We start from the raw sequence: 20,003 nt of genomic DNA on the forward strand, positions 1-20,003 counted from the left end.
ACTATATTTGCTTGAGACATATTTAACTCCATGTTATCATTGTTTTGATTCACCAGTTTCTAAAGAATTTCATGTAACCTAAACATCTCAATTTACATAATAAAACACGCACCACGTGATTCGTTCATTTTCCCTCAAACACTACCTGCATTTTAATAAGGTGTGAAAAAGTGATAAGAACGACAATAAAGAAGCGAGAAACAAAAATCCGAGTTTCGCAAAAACAATTAGCTGACGCACTTAGAGACTTTTCCAGCTTCTCTCAATGTCCGGTAACCACCGTGGTGATTTATGCCCTTGGTAACTATTTACCTGAAAACACTTAACTTCCTGTAAACTCAGGTGTCAACGTTAGCTGAGCCAACCTCAGCTGATCTGACAGAAACTGAACAGACAGGTACCGGCAGGGCGCGGCGCAGCCGACGTGTGAGCGCTTTTCAGTCAGCCGGACTCTGAGCGGGCTGGGCGATACCGACCGTGGACGGAGTACACACGCCCAGCGCTGGCCCTGTCACTTGTGTTTACATCCGGAGAGTAGCGCGGGTTTCATGAACTGGCTGCAAACTTTCCAGCGGCCGCCCAACTGACAGGCGCAGCGTCCCCCGCAGAGTCTGGGTGTGTTTTCAGCCCTGCGCGAGGCTGTATTTCAGCGCGATCATTTGAAGCCACTCAGCATGTTCCATCACGAGGCCGCGAGGCGCGCGCAGAGGAGCCCAGGACAGCTCCGGTGCCGCGTGGACGAGCTGAAGAACCCCTGGAGGCAGGGCTCCCCCTTGACTCTCAGCCACAATGAGTCCGCCAGGCTGGCCACCGATGCGCTCCTCGAGCAGGGAGAGGAGGGCTACCTCCGGGCGCTGGCGGACGAGAAGGAGCTGCCCTTTCTGTCCACCTTGGACATCGAGTATGTGCAAAGGCACGCCAACGTTAGCAGCCCGGCCGCCCTGCAGACCTCCCTGTCTGTGGAGGGCCCCGAGGAGGACGGCCTGTCCGAGCAGACATCTGGCACCTACTTCCCAATGATGTCTGACATCGAGCTGCCCATGCTGGAGCTGGGCTGGCCCGAAATCCCTCTCATTACCAAGCACAGTCAGACAGAAGTGACGGTCCACTTCCAAAGAGACAGGTCCAACAGCATCAAGGATTTACTCAGGTCGCTTATAAGCAAAGCAAAAACTGTGAGTACAGAACACACATCTGTTTCAACTCCTGGATGCTAGAGTGCCTATGGCTGTAAGAATACATGCTGTCAAGCAGGGTATTTCTCCGAGCCATGAGGGAATTTATCAGAGCTTTCAAATTTCCCAATTGCACACGTGTGGATGGGACACCTAGCCCACGTTGTTGTTTTTTTTTTTATTCCGGTGGTTGTAGGTCTTTCTATTCCATTGTTAATCGGGTCTACATTAAGTCACAGAACACAGCAAACAAACCTGGGTTAGGTGAGCTAGTCACCTGGGAAATATGAAAGGCCTTTAATAAATAGCAGGGAACGTCAGCTGTTTGTCACAAGCTGTGTTGTCAGATGTTTGGAACATTGTACCACCTTTAATATTATGTAATAGAACTGCTTATGTCGTTGAATATTGTTGGTGGGTATTGCACACATGGTGATCAAGAATAGAGGGGATGCTCCTTATTTTATTTGGGAAGCCATGATGGGATAAACCCATGGGCTGGCTGCTGCTAGAAATGAAAAAGTTGTATCAGGGCACTCTAGCATTCCTAACTGTGCGTTATTTTACCTTAAGAAAAAACCAATAAGATCAAGTCGCCTGGCGTGATATCTTATGTCAATTATCACGTAGGCTTAACTTTTATGTCGGTCAAATGTTGTTACTACCTTGCAGGTTGCTCACCTTTCATGCTGGGTGATTATATATGGCCCCTGCTGGACATTATGAGGATACTGCAAGTCACCAAAGAGTTACTTTATAAGTAGGGCTCCCAGTTTTATGGTATTTATTTTTGAACATTTCTGTCTGTATTTATCCATATTTATTTTTGGGCCATTTTATCTGTATTTATCCATATTTATTTTGCGTTCTGCGTATAAATGAAGTTGTAAAACTGTACATTTCCATATTTATTTAACTGATAGACACACACTCATTCTTTGATGTCTGTCGTGTTTAAGATGACAAATATTACATAACAATACATCCACTGGTAAATACTAGCATTATACCACAAATGTATATTGACACATGCCATTATTTTAAAAAAATTCATCCTGTTTTTTATTTTCACATGCTGTCCGTCTGCTCAGCTGTTGGGCTATAATTTATGAGACAGTATTGACAGTCACTTAAAAGCAGCAACATTTTCTGTATTTACCCACTTTTAAAAATAAATGCAGAACGAAAACACATAGTTTTCTATCTGTATTTATCTGTAAAAATCAGTAAAACGGAAAAGAGGATGCATTATTTATAAGGCCATGGAACTGCAAGGTGGCTTGCAATATCCTTTTAATGTAGGGAACACAGTACTTTCTTCCTTCCTTATAAAAGTGGTCACACCATCACCCTTCCCACAAACTGCCTAAATTATTGGATCTTGTTAGAGAGCGTTGTTACATTTATATAAAATATTAGTACCAATTTAATGTAAGGCACGCTAAAAAAGCTTTTGCTCAGAATGTGTAGAAACATGCAAAGAAATTCCATGTTGTTGAATGGCCTATAGTGTGCAAAAAATAAGAATACTGCCATAAGTCTCTCCTTTCTGGTGATCAGTTCATTTTAGAAATACAGATCATAGGAATGAAAAGTTAGTTCTCATTTTTTGTTGTTAGGTCTCGCCTGATACAGCGCATGTACTGTCACTTGCAAGACATTGTGTTAACTGAAAGGGGCTTGGATACCAATATTTGGCTTCATTTTCACTCTATTTTGTTGGTTCTTGAATGGTAAGCACAAGTTGGTTTTACTTTCACTTTATTTGTTTCTCTCTTCCCTGGAGCATTGACCAAGTACTGATTGCTTCTTTTTTTATTAGCGTACTTTCACTGCTTGTGCTGGAATTGAGGTACTTTTTCTTTCTTTTGTGTGCTGCTATACAAAGTAGCTAAAAGATCTCACATATGAGCGACCTATTGGTGTTACCAAGGCTTGTTTAAACTGCAGCTGTAATTATTCACTGTGACCTGCCTTTCGCCTTGGCTGCTGCCTGTTGCAGCAGGCACCACGGCTTCACAACTCAACTTAAATAAGTTATAACAGTTCAACAGCTATGTCATTTCGCTCGTACAGTTGACTAGAGACATCCCAACTAGTCTGTATTGAGGAAATTAAAGATGGGCTGTTATACTGGTACTGCAGGTTCTCATGTATTATAATACAATTTAGTTATTTTCAGATGAACATAATTGTACAATAGATAAATCTTCGTGTCCAAACTGTTCTCTATTCACACAGGGCAGACCCATCTAAAATTACAAAAAGCATTTTTGCAGAGTAATATACATTTTAAATTCATAGATGTTTTTTGTTTTCACAGATATTAAAACAAACAAAATACCGTTAATTTAAACGTAGCAATTGATCACTTCTAATCCAGGCCAGTACTGTGAAGTGCACAGCTTGATGCAGTGTATTCCTTTATAATGGTCGTTAATACCACCTTTTCTTTGAAGCGATGGCTTGTGTCCCACTCTACCCCGTATGAAATATTGTACTGGCTCATCACACTCAAAACCTAACCTTTCGCATGCATCCTGATTTTCAGGACTGCAACTGACAACCATAAATATCTTTCTTCTTTGCCCCCTCTAATATCATTTGCTCCTTAATGCATTTGAGTTGAAGGTGGGGTTTGTCCACTATTGTGGACAAACAATCCTTCTCCTTCTTTTCAACTTTCTAATGTTGGGAGGCACATTATTTTATGACATGTGATAGCCAGTAGAGTGTGTGATTGAATGTGACTATAGAAAACATACTTGAGGAAACGTGTTTGGGGATAAACTTTCTCCAAAAACCTGTTTCCTTGATTTACTGAAAGTGAGTGGCATTCCTACGATGCCCAAACCATTCTTTACACTGCCTTTCACGTCAAAAACTTCCTTGCAGTCTTTTTTTACTCAAGATCACATAGACCTATGTGTCATTTTGAAGGGCGGTATCCTTGTTTGCCAATCTTCCATCTCCCTATATTACCCTCGTTTCCTGATGTGTGGGGGTGCACATTATCTCCTCCTATATTTCTACAAGCCCCTTTTCCGACTCTGACTGATTTGTTCTCCCTTTTCCATCAACTATGTCATTTCTTTCATCCCATTCTTCCACCCCTGCCTGAATCCTGGTGGGGTGGTAACAGAATATCGAATTCCAAATATTGTTTGCAAAAATATCTCCCCATTGGCTTTAAAAATAGAAAATATACTCCCTATGGGATGATCTTTTTTATAAATGACAATACAGACACAACATTTTTGTCACATATTAATTTTGCCTATGATATTCTGACATATAACCTTCCCTACAACCTCTACCTATACCCTAGTTTCTCTTTCCCTGCCTGCAGATCGGGTGCTTTTGGCTAGTGCACAATGTCACTGAAGAATGCAAGACAGCACCGCAGTGCCTGTGCTGTGGCTGCTGGACAGCGCCAACAGGGTGCATCAGTAATGTCTGTGCACGGTCCTTGGGCTGAGGAACTAACTCAAAGGGAGCGAGCTGACATTCTTGCAGCATCTGGGCTTTGTTGAGAGGTTAGGGGAGGAAGGGAAACTGAGACGCTGGAAGAGCTGTTATTCTTGTCTACCTCAATGTAGATGATGAAGTCACCCAAGTCGATGGCGGTGGGTGTATCAGCAGTGACCACTGACTTGGACTCTTCCACACAATACTTGTGAACAGCCACTGATTGAGTTGATCAACAGGAGACATAGTGAGTCATATTCTGAGCATTGATGTTGAGGAGCCCCCTAATTGTGAAGAACAAAGAAAACAAACAACTGTGTAGACAGATTCTGGAGACTGTAGTTTCTCTATTGGAACTTGTGGAGCTCTTCAAGGGCAAAACAAATAGGGGAGGTATACGGCTGAAGCTCAAGCAGTGCTGATCAAGAATAAGCTACAGTGGACACTAGAAAAGAAGGATTTTCAGCCAGTATTATCTATTCAAATAAAATAAAAAAATCTATGAAAAGGAGGAAAAAAGAAAAGATGAAACTGTCATTAAATCGTCGGGTGATGTGCGTAAAATTCTTAAATAGTTTGAGCACTAAATATTTTGACCTATCTAAATAATTTTCTTCTGCTTCATACTTTTCAGCTGATCTACCTGAAAAGAGCAACTCCACTGAATCAGATAATGACTCCCTATCTACTAAAGGCTCTGATAAAAGGTCTTATAATTTATAATACACGTTGCAGAAACAGGATAAAGCACTAACTAGACAATTCAACAACACCAGCACCATGGACATAAAATGGTATTATATAGCTACACATATCATTCCTGCAAATGTCCAGCAGGAGATAGATTCCCTACAGTTAAAGAAAACATCTTTATGGGAAGACCTGAGCCAATTCTGCATTCAATATATCAGGTGATTATAGTGCATGGTGATTATGGTGCATAGGTAGGAGACAAATCAATACATTTGAAGTGAATGAACAGCCGCTTGAAAACTCCTCGGGTTGGCCATAAAGTACCCAAAGTTTGTTAAAATTCATGAAAAAGTGAAAGAGATGGAGCAAAGCAAATTGGCATCACACACACACACACACACACACACACATACACACACTTGTCAGGGCATGTTAACCAGCTAAAGGATATTCAATGGGAACTTGAAGAATTTGAGAATTGACAGCGCTGTAATAACCTTAGAATCCTGGGCATTACTTGGGGATGCTGAAGAGGTGAATCATAACACTTTTATTATTGGGTTGTTCTAAAAAAGGGTTCCCAGAATTGGGGGGCTGGGACTGAAAGATCCAATGTGCACATTGTTTTCTTTTATTCTGAAGCAAGCTGGTCATACAACTCATGACATGACAGGGAACCCTGGAATAATTTTTTTGTGTGAACTTTCTGCTCAAGCTAAAGATTTTTGAAAAGGTTAAATCTGGAGCAATGTTTAATGTAGCAAGACATACATTCTTTGCAAAGCGTGACGTTCTCCACATAACAGTAGAAAGGAGAGGTTGTTTAGTGCAGCTGGCCATTCCAATACAAACACTACAACGTCTTTTTATTAGCTCCTGCACGTTTCAAGGTGTTGAAGGATTCGAAAGTATATATGTTTACTTCAGAGATCAAGGCTAAGGACTTATCAGATAATTTGTAATAAAGCAAAATATGTCCTATTTGTAATTACTTCTTATGGTCAGAGGGGCGGGCAGGATTTTCAGAGAGCCCAAGGCTGTCTGTTGACTGTTGTGGTTGGGGGACTTCACTCATTGGTGATGTCCAGTCTACTGAGGGTGCCAAGGGGGTATGCATTCATTGGGAGGGGGTTGGATTCGTTGAGGAGCAGGGGTGTGTGCATATTAAAATGGAATTCAATTTTTAGAAAATGGAGTGGAAAGAATGAATATTCTAAAGAAAGCAAGCGGTTTCAGATAAAGCTGTTGTGTAGAGAGTCTTGCAATTATATTGAATATGGGTGAATCAAGAATATTGACATTGAATGTGAGCGGTATGAATCAGAAGTCGAAACAGAAAATTTTAGTAAAAGAGCTGAATGTTTTTAAATATGATGTGATATGTATTCAAAAACCATGTTACTTATGAAGATAGAAAATAAATATTAGTTATTAATTGTTGGGTTGAACATGGCAGCGAGTGTCCATAGATGGTGTTGTGATACTATCATGCCAGAAGAAATTCAAGCTGGTTAAAAGGGCCAGAGATTCTAAAGGTAGATCGGTAATAGTACAATGGGTGAATGCGTGCATAGGGGGAAAATGGGTGACTTAGTACATGAATGGATGAATGAAGAATGTTAGCTGAATGGATGAGTGAGTGCATGGTAGAGTAATGTGTTTGTGAGCCCATAAATGGATTCCTTGGTTAATGAATGCATGTGTGGATTGATGTAGCCCATATATTACATGAACGTGGTAATACATTAGTTGTAGCTTACTTAAAAATAAAATGTTCACAGTGTCAGAAGGAAGCAAGAGTATGGGTGTATGTAGGAAGTGCGGCCTGCTGAAAGTCTCATTCTCAAAAGTCCCATATGTCAGAGGAAGGGCCAGTGCTTGGTGACTTGCTTTCTATGTATGAAAGGATGTGCCTGTTGCAGTTGCTGCAACTGTTATGCGGGTTTCTTGCAACTGTGACAGGCTTGCCAACTCACAGGGTGCCAACCGTGCACCACATGGTATCGGCTTTCTTTTCAAGGTTAGCCGATGAGGAGCCGATACCACAAGGTTGCAGGAAAGGGGAAACATCACTTACAACAAAACTTTTACAACGCACTACCATTACAACGCAACCATTACAACGCAAACTATTACAACGCATTGCTCTGGGGGGTGCTATAGGATAGGGAATAGGTTAATTTACTATCCAATAACCTTCCCTAGTGTCCACGGGGACTGGAGTTGAAATAGTAAATTAAACTATTCACTATCCAGCACCCAGAAGCACTATGCGTTGTAATGGTATGCGATGTAAAAACCGCATTGTAAAGGCAGGCGTTGTAATAGCCTGCGTTGTAACGTCATACATCCGCAGGAAAGACAAGCTGGAAAACACTATGCCAAGTATTCAGTGTCTTTGAGCAGCCAACGTCCATCAGGGAGTTTGAAAACACCCCAGGACATTGACACCAGCCTCAGCAAGCATTTTTGTTTTTTGGAGGGTCGGTTGGAGGGGTGAGTGGGCACATGTGCTTCTCCGGCAGTTCTTGGCACGAACCCCGCTAACTCTCCATGTTCACAAGGTGACATTTTTTTTAAGTTGGCAGGTCTGCTGTGACCAATTGAAAGAGCCACAGCTCCTGGATAAAGCAGCAGTAACTGCTGTTTTTGTATGGTTTCTTCAGAGCATCTATGCATGTTGGATCACCACAGCCAAGACCACCATGAACGGTTAGAGATTTAGCTTGTTGCCACAGGCTCTCACAGACATGGGGTGGTGTTCTGGATGTTCAATCCTAGTCCCTCCAATATTTGGGAAGATCGGGTGGGCTAACTCATACACACCTGGACTCTGTGCCTTGGTCTCTTGCAGAGCCGCCATAGCACCCCCAGTACATCTCTTGCTGTCCTTCTTCAGATGTCATTTGATCGTTCTGCTCTACTCTACTGCCTTTTGTTCTCTGTGCTCAGTGTGTAGCCCGTGCTAGAAGAAGGAGTTTCACCAAAATTGTAAATGTAGGAAAACAAAGCATTGGCAACGTCAAACGTTTAGGCTTTTGTATGTTGAAAGGTGGTTTGCTAGACTGGGTAATAAACAACAGCAGTAGCAAATTGTTTTGATATTTAAATAATGTTTTCGAAACGGAGAGACCGATAGGGACCTGTCTCAGCACCAGAGTTTAAGAACTGCCGCTGCTGATCATTGGCAGGACCCGGCCCACTTAAAGGCCTGACTGTATTGGTATTTAAATAGCCCTTACCATATCTCTTGATCGTATCGTTAGGTAGCATTTTCCCTGTACAGGATTGCAACTCAAATTGTGATTTCCGTACGCTTTGCGAGGCCTAAAACACCTTCTCTTGGGTTGCGTAAGTTTCAACTGTATTATTTATATAGCGCTAAGTAACTCCGGTTTGGATACACACGCTTCTTGTTTTCCTGAATGGCCTTCTGGTGTACGGTTGAAAGCATGTTGGTTGTAGTTTGTTCCAAGTGGTAGAAAAGTCGGGTGACTTGTGTGAGGTTGGAAGCCCAGTAGGCGTGTGCATCGAACCTAAACGAGCATATAAGCGTTGGTGTTGTGGAAAGTGTAATTTATATGTACATAGCCACACATGTGGGTGGTTAGAAGTAACAGATGTTTAATTTCCCACACGTTGCATATGTTGTACCTCTAGTGTTTGAGAGAAAACCTGCAGGCCTGTCTCCAGTCCTGTAAGTGGTCTTCCTGACTTTCTAAGGTATAGCTGCCGATGATGACGTGTGTTGCAAGTTAAATAATATTGGTAGACACCTCTTCTGTGTAAAAAAGTGAAAACTATCACCTCCTTCAGGGGTATCCGGAGTAGACGCTCCCCTCGAGCCCAAGTAACAGGGATGGAGCAGGCAGGATCCTTCTCCCACACGCAGAGTAGGTACTACAGGGTGATCCCCAGGCAAGCACTGCTCGCACACACAAGCACGCCATGGGAGTCAGCAGGGCTCGTTTCCCTCACACAAAAACATGATATCTAGTTCTCTTATCTTTGCCAACCTGTTGCTGACTCACCATTTAGCACTACAGTTAGGTTCACGTCTATGAGCGCTGTGCAGTGCAAACGGAAGTACCTTTCCAGGAAACAACAATAGTGGAAATAGCAGTGGAGAACGCCGGCTATTCCTGAAAAATGAAAAGGGCGGCGTAGAGCCGATCACACGGCGCTATCAAACCATAAGGGCTACAGACAAGCAGCAGCGTGCACGCCTTGGAGGGGTTCACGTGTCTTTGGATTGCTGTCGCTGCAGGGTAGAACAGACTCGGCTGAGCCGATGGGAGAGGAGTGTCTGCAAGGTATGTGCAGAGGCGGCAGTGTTCAGCGGCCCATGTTCAGACAAGGGAGTGGAGACAGTCACAAGGGGAGAGACTCTGGCAGAACGCAACACAGCACAGGGCGTGAGTAGGTATGGAGAGCCAGCATTGGCATGCCTGCAGCACACACCGGCGATGGCGATACCGCTCAGAGCTTCACTTTCGGTCCCAAAAACGCCATCATTGTATGTGTCCAACAATAATACCTCCGCTACCATTGCACCACGGCTAAATCGATTTGCATAAACGGTTTAATGTGCCCTCCGGTGCTTTAAATGAGCGCTTCCGCATCTGTGCTTTGCAGGGGAAGCACTCCTTCCTGGGCGTATGTGAAAGCTACACAAATCAATGGCTGTCAGCAGGTACAATGACAAAACTGTACTTCATAAATGACAGTTGCAATCAATCGATGGGTGATGATTGTGGTTGATCAATAGCTGAATTACGCTTGCAGCACTCGCTAGCTGAGCTGGGTAGAATTGTACACCTCAGGGGCGATCATAGTATCTATGGATGTACCTAAGCCAAGGCATCGTTCACTGTGCAAGCGAATATTCACAATCTCATCAGCGTCAACAGGCCAGAGAGAAAAAGAAGCATTTCTCCCTCCGCCATTCTAATGGTCCGTTAGGCTCCGTACATTAACTGCTCTTTTACTCTCAGGACATATAAAGACTGCTTAGAAATGCGTTAGAGCCTGGCTTAGAGCTCTGCAGACAGTTTGAGGCATTTGTGATAAGGCGGATGGGTAGAGGTCACTTTTGTGAAGAGAAACTCGTCCCCAAACTCTGAATCACACCTCAATGCTGTGTAACCGATGAATGACAACGGCTCCGGGCATGCTCATCTCCCAAGGCCCTACCTCGGTATCATATTTTGGGCAAAACAATGGTGACAACTTTCTTTCACCACAAGGCTCTGAGTGAGTCTTTTCATGGTGGCTCTTGATAAGACATGTCTTTGGATTGAGTATGCTCAAAACCAATGTAATTTCCAGTGGGCCAGCATACTGGTAATGATTTTCGAAATTGCCAGTTATTAATATTTATGAAACATTCCTTGAAAAGTGTTTCGTATTTTATATTGTTGTGGCTGTTTAGAACTAAACGTTTCACCTGTTACATAATTCAATTTATATGATTTTACTGCCAAATTACCTAAAACAGATTTTGAGAAATGTTCTTGTAGAGCTGTTCTTTCATTGGACTGGAATGCAAAACTAATCAAAGATGGCCAATCTTTCTTGTACAACTACGAACTGAATTACATAAACATGAGAAAGAAGACACCCATTGCAACTTTTACCCAGGAAGATGCAGCAGTAATTTTAGATTGGAATTTCTCATACATCTATATGTTAAAAGATCAAGAACAGGTAAAATAGATAAACGTGAATTTGCCAAATACTTTCGATGCTTGTCAATGGCCCTAACAATAGAGTCAGAGGAATTTCGGCCCAGACATTTCATTCGTTTATTTGTTCAAAATTTAAATATTTAGCTCTCAAAGCATGTTGTATTATGTTTAAATCTTTCAAATGTACAGAAGCCTTTCACGATGTTAGGTTATATGCAGCACAACCATTACCATTACCATTTGTAAAGCGTGCTACATACCCGTGAGGGTCTCAAGGCGCTGGAGGGAGGGGAGGGGGGGGGTAGCTACTGATCGAAAATCCAGGTCTTGAGAAGTCTTCTGAAGGCCAGCAGGTCCTGGGTCTGACGTAGGTTGGTAGGGAGGGTGTTCCAGGTCTTGGCGGCGAGGTAGGAGAAGGATCTGCCCCCGGCGGTGGTTTTCCAGACGCATGGAACAGTGGCGAGGGCGAGGTTGGCAGAGCGGAGGCTGCGGGTGGGTGTGTGGAGTCGGTTGTTGAGGTATGATGGTCCGACGTTGTGTAGGGCTTTGTGTGCGTGGATGAGGAGTTTGAAGGTGATCCTGTTGTTGACGGTGAGCCAATGCAGGCCTCTCAGGTGGTGTGTGATGTGACTGCGTCAGGGGACATCGAGGATCAGTCGTGCCGAGGCGTTCTGGATGCATTGCAGCCGTCTCAGGAGCTTGGTTGTTGTTCCTGCGTAGAGGACGTTCCTGTAGTCCAGTCTGCTGATGACCAGGGCCTGGGTGACGGTTCTTCTAGTGTCGGGAGGGATCCATTTGAAGATCCTGCGGAGCATTCGGAGGGTGTTGAAGCAGGTGGCGGAGACGGCGTTGACCTGCCTGGTCATGGAGAGGGTGGAGTCGAGGTTGACCCCCAGGTTGGGTGCGTGGTCGGTTGGTGCTGAGGCCGTTCCTAGTGCTGTTGGCCACCAGGAGTCGTCCCAGGCTGAGGGGGTGGGGCCGAGTATGAGGACCTCCGTCTTGTCTGAGTTCAGCTTCAGCCTGCTGTCCTTCATCCATTCGGCGACGGCCTTCATTCCTCTGTGGAGGTTGGCTTTGGAGGTGCGGGGGTCTTCGGTGAGGGATATGATCAGCTGGGTGTCGTCAGCGTAGGAGATGATGTTGAGGTTATGTTGTCGTGCGGCGTGGGCGAGAGGTGCCATGTAGATATTGAACAGCGTCGGGCTGCGGGATGATCCCTGTGGAACGCCGAAGATGATCTCGGTGGTCTTGGAGCGGAAGGGAGGGAGGCGGACGCTCTGGGTTCTGCCTGAGAGGAAGGACGTGGTCCAGGCCAGGGCCTTCTCTTGGATTCCGGCGTCATGGAGGCGGGCTGTTAGGGTGCGGTGGCAGACCGTGTCGAAGGCTCCTGATAGGTCCAGAAGGATTAGGGCGGTTGTTTCTCCTTTGTCCATAAGGATCCTGATGTCATCGGTGGCGGCGATGAGGGCGGTCTCGGTGCTGTGGTTGCTGCGGAAGCCGGACTGGGATGGGTCCAGGATGTTGTTGTCTTCGAGGTAGTGGGTCAGCTGTCTGTTGACGATCTTCTCTGTGACTTTCTCCGGGAAAGGGAGTAGGGAGATGGGCCAGAAGTTCCTGAGGTCGTTGGGGTCTGCCTTGGGTTTCTTCAGTAAGGCTTTGATCTCGGCGTGCTTCCAGCTCTTTGGGAAAGTTGCTGTCTCGAAGGAGAGGTTGATTGTTTTCCGGAGATGGGGCGCGATGGCTGTGCTGGCTTTGTTGAAAACGTGGTGAGGGCATGGGTCAGTTGGAGATCCGGAGTGGATGGAGTTCATGGTCTTGACCGTGTCTTCGTCGCTGATGTTGGACCAGGCGATCAGGCGGCTTGTGCGGGTGGTGGTCGCGTGGGTGGTGGTCTCGGCGGTGGATGTGGGAGTGGCGGTGTTGAAGCTGTCGTGGATGTCGGCGATCTTGCGGTGAAAAAAGGTGGCCAGTGAGTCGCACAGGTCTTGTGATGGTGGAATGTCATTGGTGTTGGAGCTGGGGTTCGAGAGTTCTTTCACGATGTTGAAGAGCTCTTTGCTGTTGTGTGCGTTGCTGTCTCAGCCCTGCATTTCCTTTGTTACAAGGACATTTGACACAAAGCCTCACAATGCGCACTCCTTGAAAACGAATGGGAGCTTCACCGTCCACGCATGCAATGAAAACCACACCTGATAACTACACCTGTGAATTGGCTACATTCCCATGCATGCATTGGCAAAGCGCCAGAGTTCCTGAGTGACAGTTATAGTTCACAAATGGGTGAGAAATATGGGCAAACTGCCATTGAACGACATAGCAACTATTTGCTGAGGAATGCTGTCCTTTTACTCCTAAATGTAGATTGTATAAGCGATATGAGACAGCCAAACCGTTATTAGGAAGGCAACGAAAATTGCTGTGCAAGTTGAGAGGATCTGCCAGAATTAAACTGCTCAGTTTGTGCTAAACTGAAGTGTACAATCAAAGCATGGAAACATGCTAAACCCGAGCAAAGAGCCCTGGTAAGGCGAAACCGGATTTGTGTCGCTTGTGTTCCAGTTCACGGACAATCTGGGCTGGCAGTTCAGGCTGGACTGTTCCCATTGGAGCAGGGTCAGAACTGATTTGCATATGGCTGGGTCCAAACTGAGAAGGCATGGTGTGCAAAATAATGATGCATTTGGATACGGCCCCAAAGTAATTACCAGTGGCTGGTATTAACTCAAGCATTCCACCCATCACTTTTTTCTATACTGTAGTTTGTGCAAAAGGCTCATATCTTCACCATTTACAAGGAAGCAGGAAATGTTTGAAATAGCACTGATTCTGCAGAATCTGGCCAGGGTGAGTGTAGGAAGGCTTTCACAGGAAATGGCAATGGGAAAATCCAAATAGAGGAAGGCCAAAGGTGACTTAAATGTGGTTGCCCTAACATTCTTAAGATAACTATTGAGAGAGACGTTTTCTCAGTCTCAAAATGTGTGGACATCAGTAAATAACGAGTTAAATTTTTTTTAATGTGTTCTTTAACCGCATGCGTGCGGGCGGAATTCCGCCCGTACGCTGGGTTTTGCGAAACCGCACTTTACGTGACGAGCTGGGCTCGTCATGAGCGTGCGAGGAGGCTACGCCATGACGAGCCCAGCTCGTCATGAGCGTCGAAGGGGTTAACATATGTGTCTCTGTAAGGAAAAATAAGGGTCCCATACAAGTAGGATCATTACAATTGCACAATGTTTACAATAAAAAATTGGTTTATACGCGTGTATCCACAAAATAGAAAAATATATTAAGCAATGATTTACGGCACAATTTATAAAAGAGGTGAGTGAGCAAACCGTGACTTTTTTCATTTAAATTTAAATCAGCTGATTTCCTTACCACAGGCAAGTGACTTAAAAAAGGTGACTTTTATGTTTGTGGAAATTTAAATGAAAAAAGTCACAATCAGTTAGCATCTCATACTCGACAATGTGATACAAATTGTAATATAGAGTTAGAGACGTGTGTCAACGATGTTTCGATCACTGAGAGATAGTGAGATCTCATCAGGATAAGGCGATGGAACGAGTGCCTGGGAAGTTTGCAAGGATCCAGTAGGAGGCAATGGTTGAGGAGATGTGAGGGTGACCGTCAGCAGGCAGCCAGCTAATCCCTGTGGCGCTAAATGCTGCGGCAGAAGCATGTCCCAAAAAAGCTGGTATCCCCTCCGGAATACCAGCCTGGTACCACACTCGGGCAGGGGGAGACCTGCTGTGAAATAGGCGGGGCGGCAAGAAGGGGCTGGTCAGTTGAACCGCTAGTTGCTGCGGTAAAATACGTCCAAAATAACACAAGTGCTGGTATCCCATCCGGGATAACAGTCTAGTGCCGCACTCGGGCAGGGAGATACCTGCGGTAAGATAAACAGAGCGGCCAGAGGGGCTGGTCAGTTCGGATCCTCAATATGGTGGAAGTGGAGCAGTGTCCACGTCGAATACCAAGCGGCGCCTGAATCGGAGCTGAAGGGGAGCGTGACCGGTGAATCGGGCCCCGTGACTGTGGTAGACGAGCCGGGCAATGCGGGATCAGTCGGGAGGTACGAAGCGTATCTCTGTAGTCACTCAATAATAACTGCTTGGTCATAATTTTTATACATTATGATCAGTTATAAAAACACACCTATTACTTATAATACTAAAATGTCTCCTCTTTGGTACGATTTACCTAAAAATAACAACATAAACCTTCCCAGCAAAAGCAAATGAACTTTGAAAACAAAGGTAATGAAACTGTGGGTGTCCCCGGGGGACCTCTCTTTTTATATTTTGGCAAAAAAAAAAATTATTTGATATTGAGGGTTCCCTGGGCAGGAAGTAGCTGAATTTAGAACAGAATTTTTTTTTCTGGGAAGCATATCTCAAGTTGGTCATTGCTATAGCAGAGGATTGATCCTGTAAGCCAATCCTGGCATTAAAGAGTTTCTTCACTTCCATTTGTCGAATTTTAACAGTGCAATATAGGCCTGTGGCAGAGTGGTGTGTTTTGTGTGTGGCCGTGCACAGTTTGATCAGTGGGTGTGTTGGACCTGGCCCTCTCTTCAGGGCCATTCCCAAACTTTTTGCGTTTCTCATCCAATTTCTTTGTGTTTTTGCTGAATTCTTTTTTGTTGGCCCTAGGACTCTGTGCACTTTACAACTGCTAATTTGTGCTAAAGTGCTTTTGCTCAGTCCCTAAAATGTGGTGAAATTGACTCATCCTTAAGTGGTATATTTAATTTACTTATAAGTACCTTGTAGAGTGCCATGCTGTCTTGGCCTGGCACTCTCAACTGCCAAATGCCATGTCAACTTGGCATGAAAACCCCCAAACCCGCTTGCTGAGCTTTAAACTTCCCTTGCATTAAACATAAGAAACCCCTGAAGGTTGACCTATGCAGCCCAAAAGTCAGGGTATTGAGTAAATAAAAGGTTGGACATGTAACTTTGAGTTTTACATGTCCTGGTAATGAACAATTCCTAAATTCGCTTTTCACTACTGTGAGGATTCCCCCTCCCATAGGATGTTGCTGCTTAACCAGGGCTCACACCCTAGTCAACTAGTAGTAACCCAACATCTAACAGGGTGCATGCAGTGCTGCAGGCTGTCTCTACAAGGGTCGCTTCATTCCCATTTGTCCCCGTTTACTCGAAGTGTGTAGCTGTGGCCCCACCTTTCTGTGTCCATGTCGCTAGGTTTCTTGAATAGACAGACTAGTGTGCAGAATTAATTTGAGTTGGAATGTGCATCCTAAGGTGGTGCACGGTATGGTCATGCTTTGATTGGATGAGTCAGTGAGTTGAACACTTACTGATGACATGTCTAGGCAGAGAAGAGGTTGGTAGGTTAAATACTAATACATTTGGTAAGGATAACACCTGTTCTTGTCAGCAGTGCTTTATTGTATCAGACATCCCTTAAGGCGCCCTACATAAAGAACAGTGTCATATGCTGTGGTATTAAACACGTTGCCTCCTTTTCCCTGTGTTCCTGTAAAAAGGAAGCAGGATGGGTTTGAACCTAATGAGGCTCTAATTCTTAAAATGTTATTTTTTTGTGTGATAGGCCAGTTAAAATAAAGAACTGTGTGTCACATAAGTAATAAGTTATAACAAACAACTGTTATTTACATATAACACGTATGAGTGGCAGAAGTGCAAGAGGGAGAACTACATAAGTCATTATTTAAGGCGCATAAAAATGGCCGAAGTGCGAAATGAAACAATACTTAATTCGCATGTATAAAGCGCGAAAAATGTTTCTGCAGATTTTTTTAAAGGTTTGATTTTTTTGTAGCAAGGCCTGTTGTAATATATGCGATTGCTTCCACACTACACGGCACCGGTTAGGAGTCTAACACTACGAATGTACATTTATTTTAAACGAGCAGATTCGAATGTTGTCTGCTGAGAAGTAGCGGTTCTAGAATGTAGTTAAGCAGGCAGTAGTTGTATGGTAGTAAAACAGCTTAGTGGTTTACTCACTGTTAAAAAAGATGATGAGTTTGATTCATGCCAAGGTTGACGCATTCCTCCGTTCTTCTGAGATTGGTTAATTAAGTAAAATGAAAGTGAGTAATGGTATCACGTGTTAATTACAGTACGTCTGCACAGAAAGGCAAAATGGATCACTATATAATTAGAATGTAATATTGTTATTAGCATTAGCATTATATATTATATGACGAGCGCCGATCTGCGTTAAGCACATTTTGCTACCGTTCACTTTCTCTTTTTGGAGTCACTGGGGAGATTGTTGGCTCCTGTAAGTGGTCTCTTTAAGACCCACCACTTGTTGCCCACTCTCACCACTGTGATTGGCTGCTGGACCGACATTATGCTTTGCTCCCCGTTTGTGTCAGGGCAGCCAGCGGGTAGGCTGGGTCCTGCTCACAAAAGTATAGCCGGGTTACAACCATTTCGATTTAGTTTCAAACTTAAGTACCTCTTTCAAAGTCACAAAGGCCAAAACGGTTAGTATTGTTACTGCTTGTTAGTTGTGTCTGCTGCTTCCAAGCCCACTGTATGAAATGTGACAGGCTGCACACCACTGCAGGATACATGGAGCAGGCTAATTACGGACACCACCTTCTACACCCCATGGTCCTTAGTCTATCGAAAGACAGGTAGGTGTTCTACAAACTTTCTTACATGGACCATACTGAAATAGATTAAATCAATGCTTTCTGCATTGATCTACCGCCCAGGAGCTCGCAGGATTCATGTTCCAGAATCTGACCTCGCCACACGCCTTCACCCACCCACATGTCGGTCAGTGACATTGAAGGAGACAAACTCTTATGTACAGATTTCACATTAGAGGATAACAGATTTTGGATATCCAGTATCCAGACTCTACCCACTCTATACACAAGGTGTTCTCTGGCATCAGAGCTTCCAACTGCTTTTTCAACGGTTCTTTCCAGTGCCTTTCTTTATGAACCTCTTTCTCTCCAGCAAGATCAGTCTTGTTAATTTCCCCTTGGCGGAATCTTATGAAAATTGGAGTTGAGAACCTAGGGCTCGTTCTGGGTGTACTCTAACCAAAGAACTGTGGAACACACGCCATCGACTGAACAACATGCAAAAGCTGTGTCTGGTTAAAATATTTCTGTTCATCCAGTATAAAATGATTGTGAGCCTGGTAAGATCCCGAGCTTTGGGTGCCCGTTGGGTAGCCATGCGCTTTAGAAGTGCCTAGAATAGGATAGAATGGTTGCTCCACAGACAAATCTGAAGCAGCCTCGTCCTCTGAAGAAATAACCTCAAACTCATCCCTGGTGGTGGTCAACGAAGCCCTGGAGGGAAGGCTCAATACTGCCTAGAATGTTTGATCTTTTTACTCAATAGCTGTCCTTGGTTTATCTCTGCTCTCAGACTAGCAGGACTGAGGGACAAGGCAGGGGCCTGGACACAGTAAAGCTCAAGGGACTCTTCTACAGCCTCAACTCCATATTTACATTTGAGAGCTAAAACTCCACCTGTTGCTTCGGCCAATTTCCATCCACCATTGTCAAGTACAGATCACTTTGAGGAGGGGGTCAGATATGCTTATCCAGGCGGTTGAAGTGAGTTACTCTACATGCCTTGAGGAATGACTGAAGGGTCAATAAGAATACCCTTGCCCACTGCCCGGTAGAGCTGTCCTATGCAGCTATAGTGGAGTCTGGCTCTGGATCACCCCCTTGGCCGTCATCTACCCAGCCAGATATCGGACATTGATTTTCACGGTTCTTCACAGTTTTATCTGTCACTCTCCTCGACTGTCTTGACTGGTTTGTTCTCCAGGAGTACTTTTCCCCTTCAGATCTACCTGACTCTGTGTGCTTTCCTCTCCCCTGTCTACCTTCCCCCACTTCCTTCCATTCCTCATATGACGTGTGTCTTGGATATGCTACGCGCTAATATCTTATATTATTGTGTAAGCTCACGTTTATCTCCTAAGCATATACTGGTATTTGCAACTGTAACTGATGTAACTATGTAACAATGTTCTGAAACAATGTCCTATCTTACATAAAGCGCTCTGATACCTCCGGGTCTAGCTAGCGTTATATACAACTTTTCAAATAAATATAAATAAGAGCCTCATTCGCCCTTCTAAGGGGCACTTTTGAGGGGTGCATCAACTATGGTGAACAACACTTACAACGCAACTTTTACATCGCAGAGCCTTTACAACGCAACCATTACAACACAAACTATTACAACGCATTGCTCTGGGGGGCGCTCTAGGATAGGGAATAGGTTAATTTACTATCCAATAACCTTCCCTAGTGTCCACGAGGACTGGAGTTGGAATAGTAAATAAAACTATTCACTATCCAGCGCCCAAAAGCACTATGCGTTGTAATGGACTGCGTTGTAATACTTACGTTGTAAAGGCATGCGATGTAAATGCATGCGTTGTAACGTCATACATCCATCAACTATGCACCAACTCTTTGTGGCCAAAGCCAGCGCAACTTTTGATTGCTTCTTTGCCTGTGCTCCCACTTTTATAATAATGTGCTGTTGCACAGGCAGTGTGAATACTCATTTGCATGGGGCATTAACCCTGTGCAAATGGCGGAACGCTCCCTAGAGATCATGCCAGTGCATATTTTTAATAATACACCCCCACCACGTTTAATTGTGTAGAAGTCAATATTTTTCATGAGTGTTTGATGAACACCCTCTTTCTCACCTGTTTATATAAAACGCAAACCTGATTCACAAAGGGAAACTTACACTTTTGTGTAATTGTATGATTGTTTGCCATTCACAAAGGTATTTTACCAGTAGTATCTCCATGAATGCAGAGTCTCCTCACATGAAAAGATAGGACAGTTGGAGCAGTGTAATTTTGATCTCACTCTGAGATATTGTAGGAGTTCATCATAATCATGCCTAGCCAGCACGTGGAATTTTTTTTGTTTGATTAATGTTACTAAAGAAAATGAAGTATTGCATATTTAAAGTAT

The 20,003-nt window shown here is 44.2% G+C and overlaps 1 protein-coding gene across 1 annotated transcript in view; it reads left to right on the forward strand.

Moving 5' to 3' along the window:
• Positions 1-225: 225 nt before the first annotated feature.
• Positions 226-20,003, forward strand: part of FAM83C (family with sequence similarity 83 member C) — a 299,208-nt gene continuing 279,430 nt past the window's right edge. Inside the window, exon 1 of the mRNA XM_078652196.1 lies at positions 226-1,175. Coding sequence (XP_078508322.1) covers positions 675-1,175 — 501 coding nt within the window. The 5' untranslated portion in view covers positions 226-674. The remainder of the gene's footprint in view (positions 1,176-20,003) is intronic.

This window comes from Lissotriton helveticus, chromosome 7 (assembly GCF_964261635.1).
Source record: "Lissotriton helveticus chromosome 7, aLisHel1.1, whole genome shotgun sequence".
NCBI classification, from domain to species: domain Eukaryota; kingdom Metazoa; phylum Chordata; class Amphibia; order Caudata; family Salamandridae; genus Lissotriton; species Lissotriton helveticus.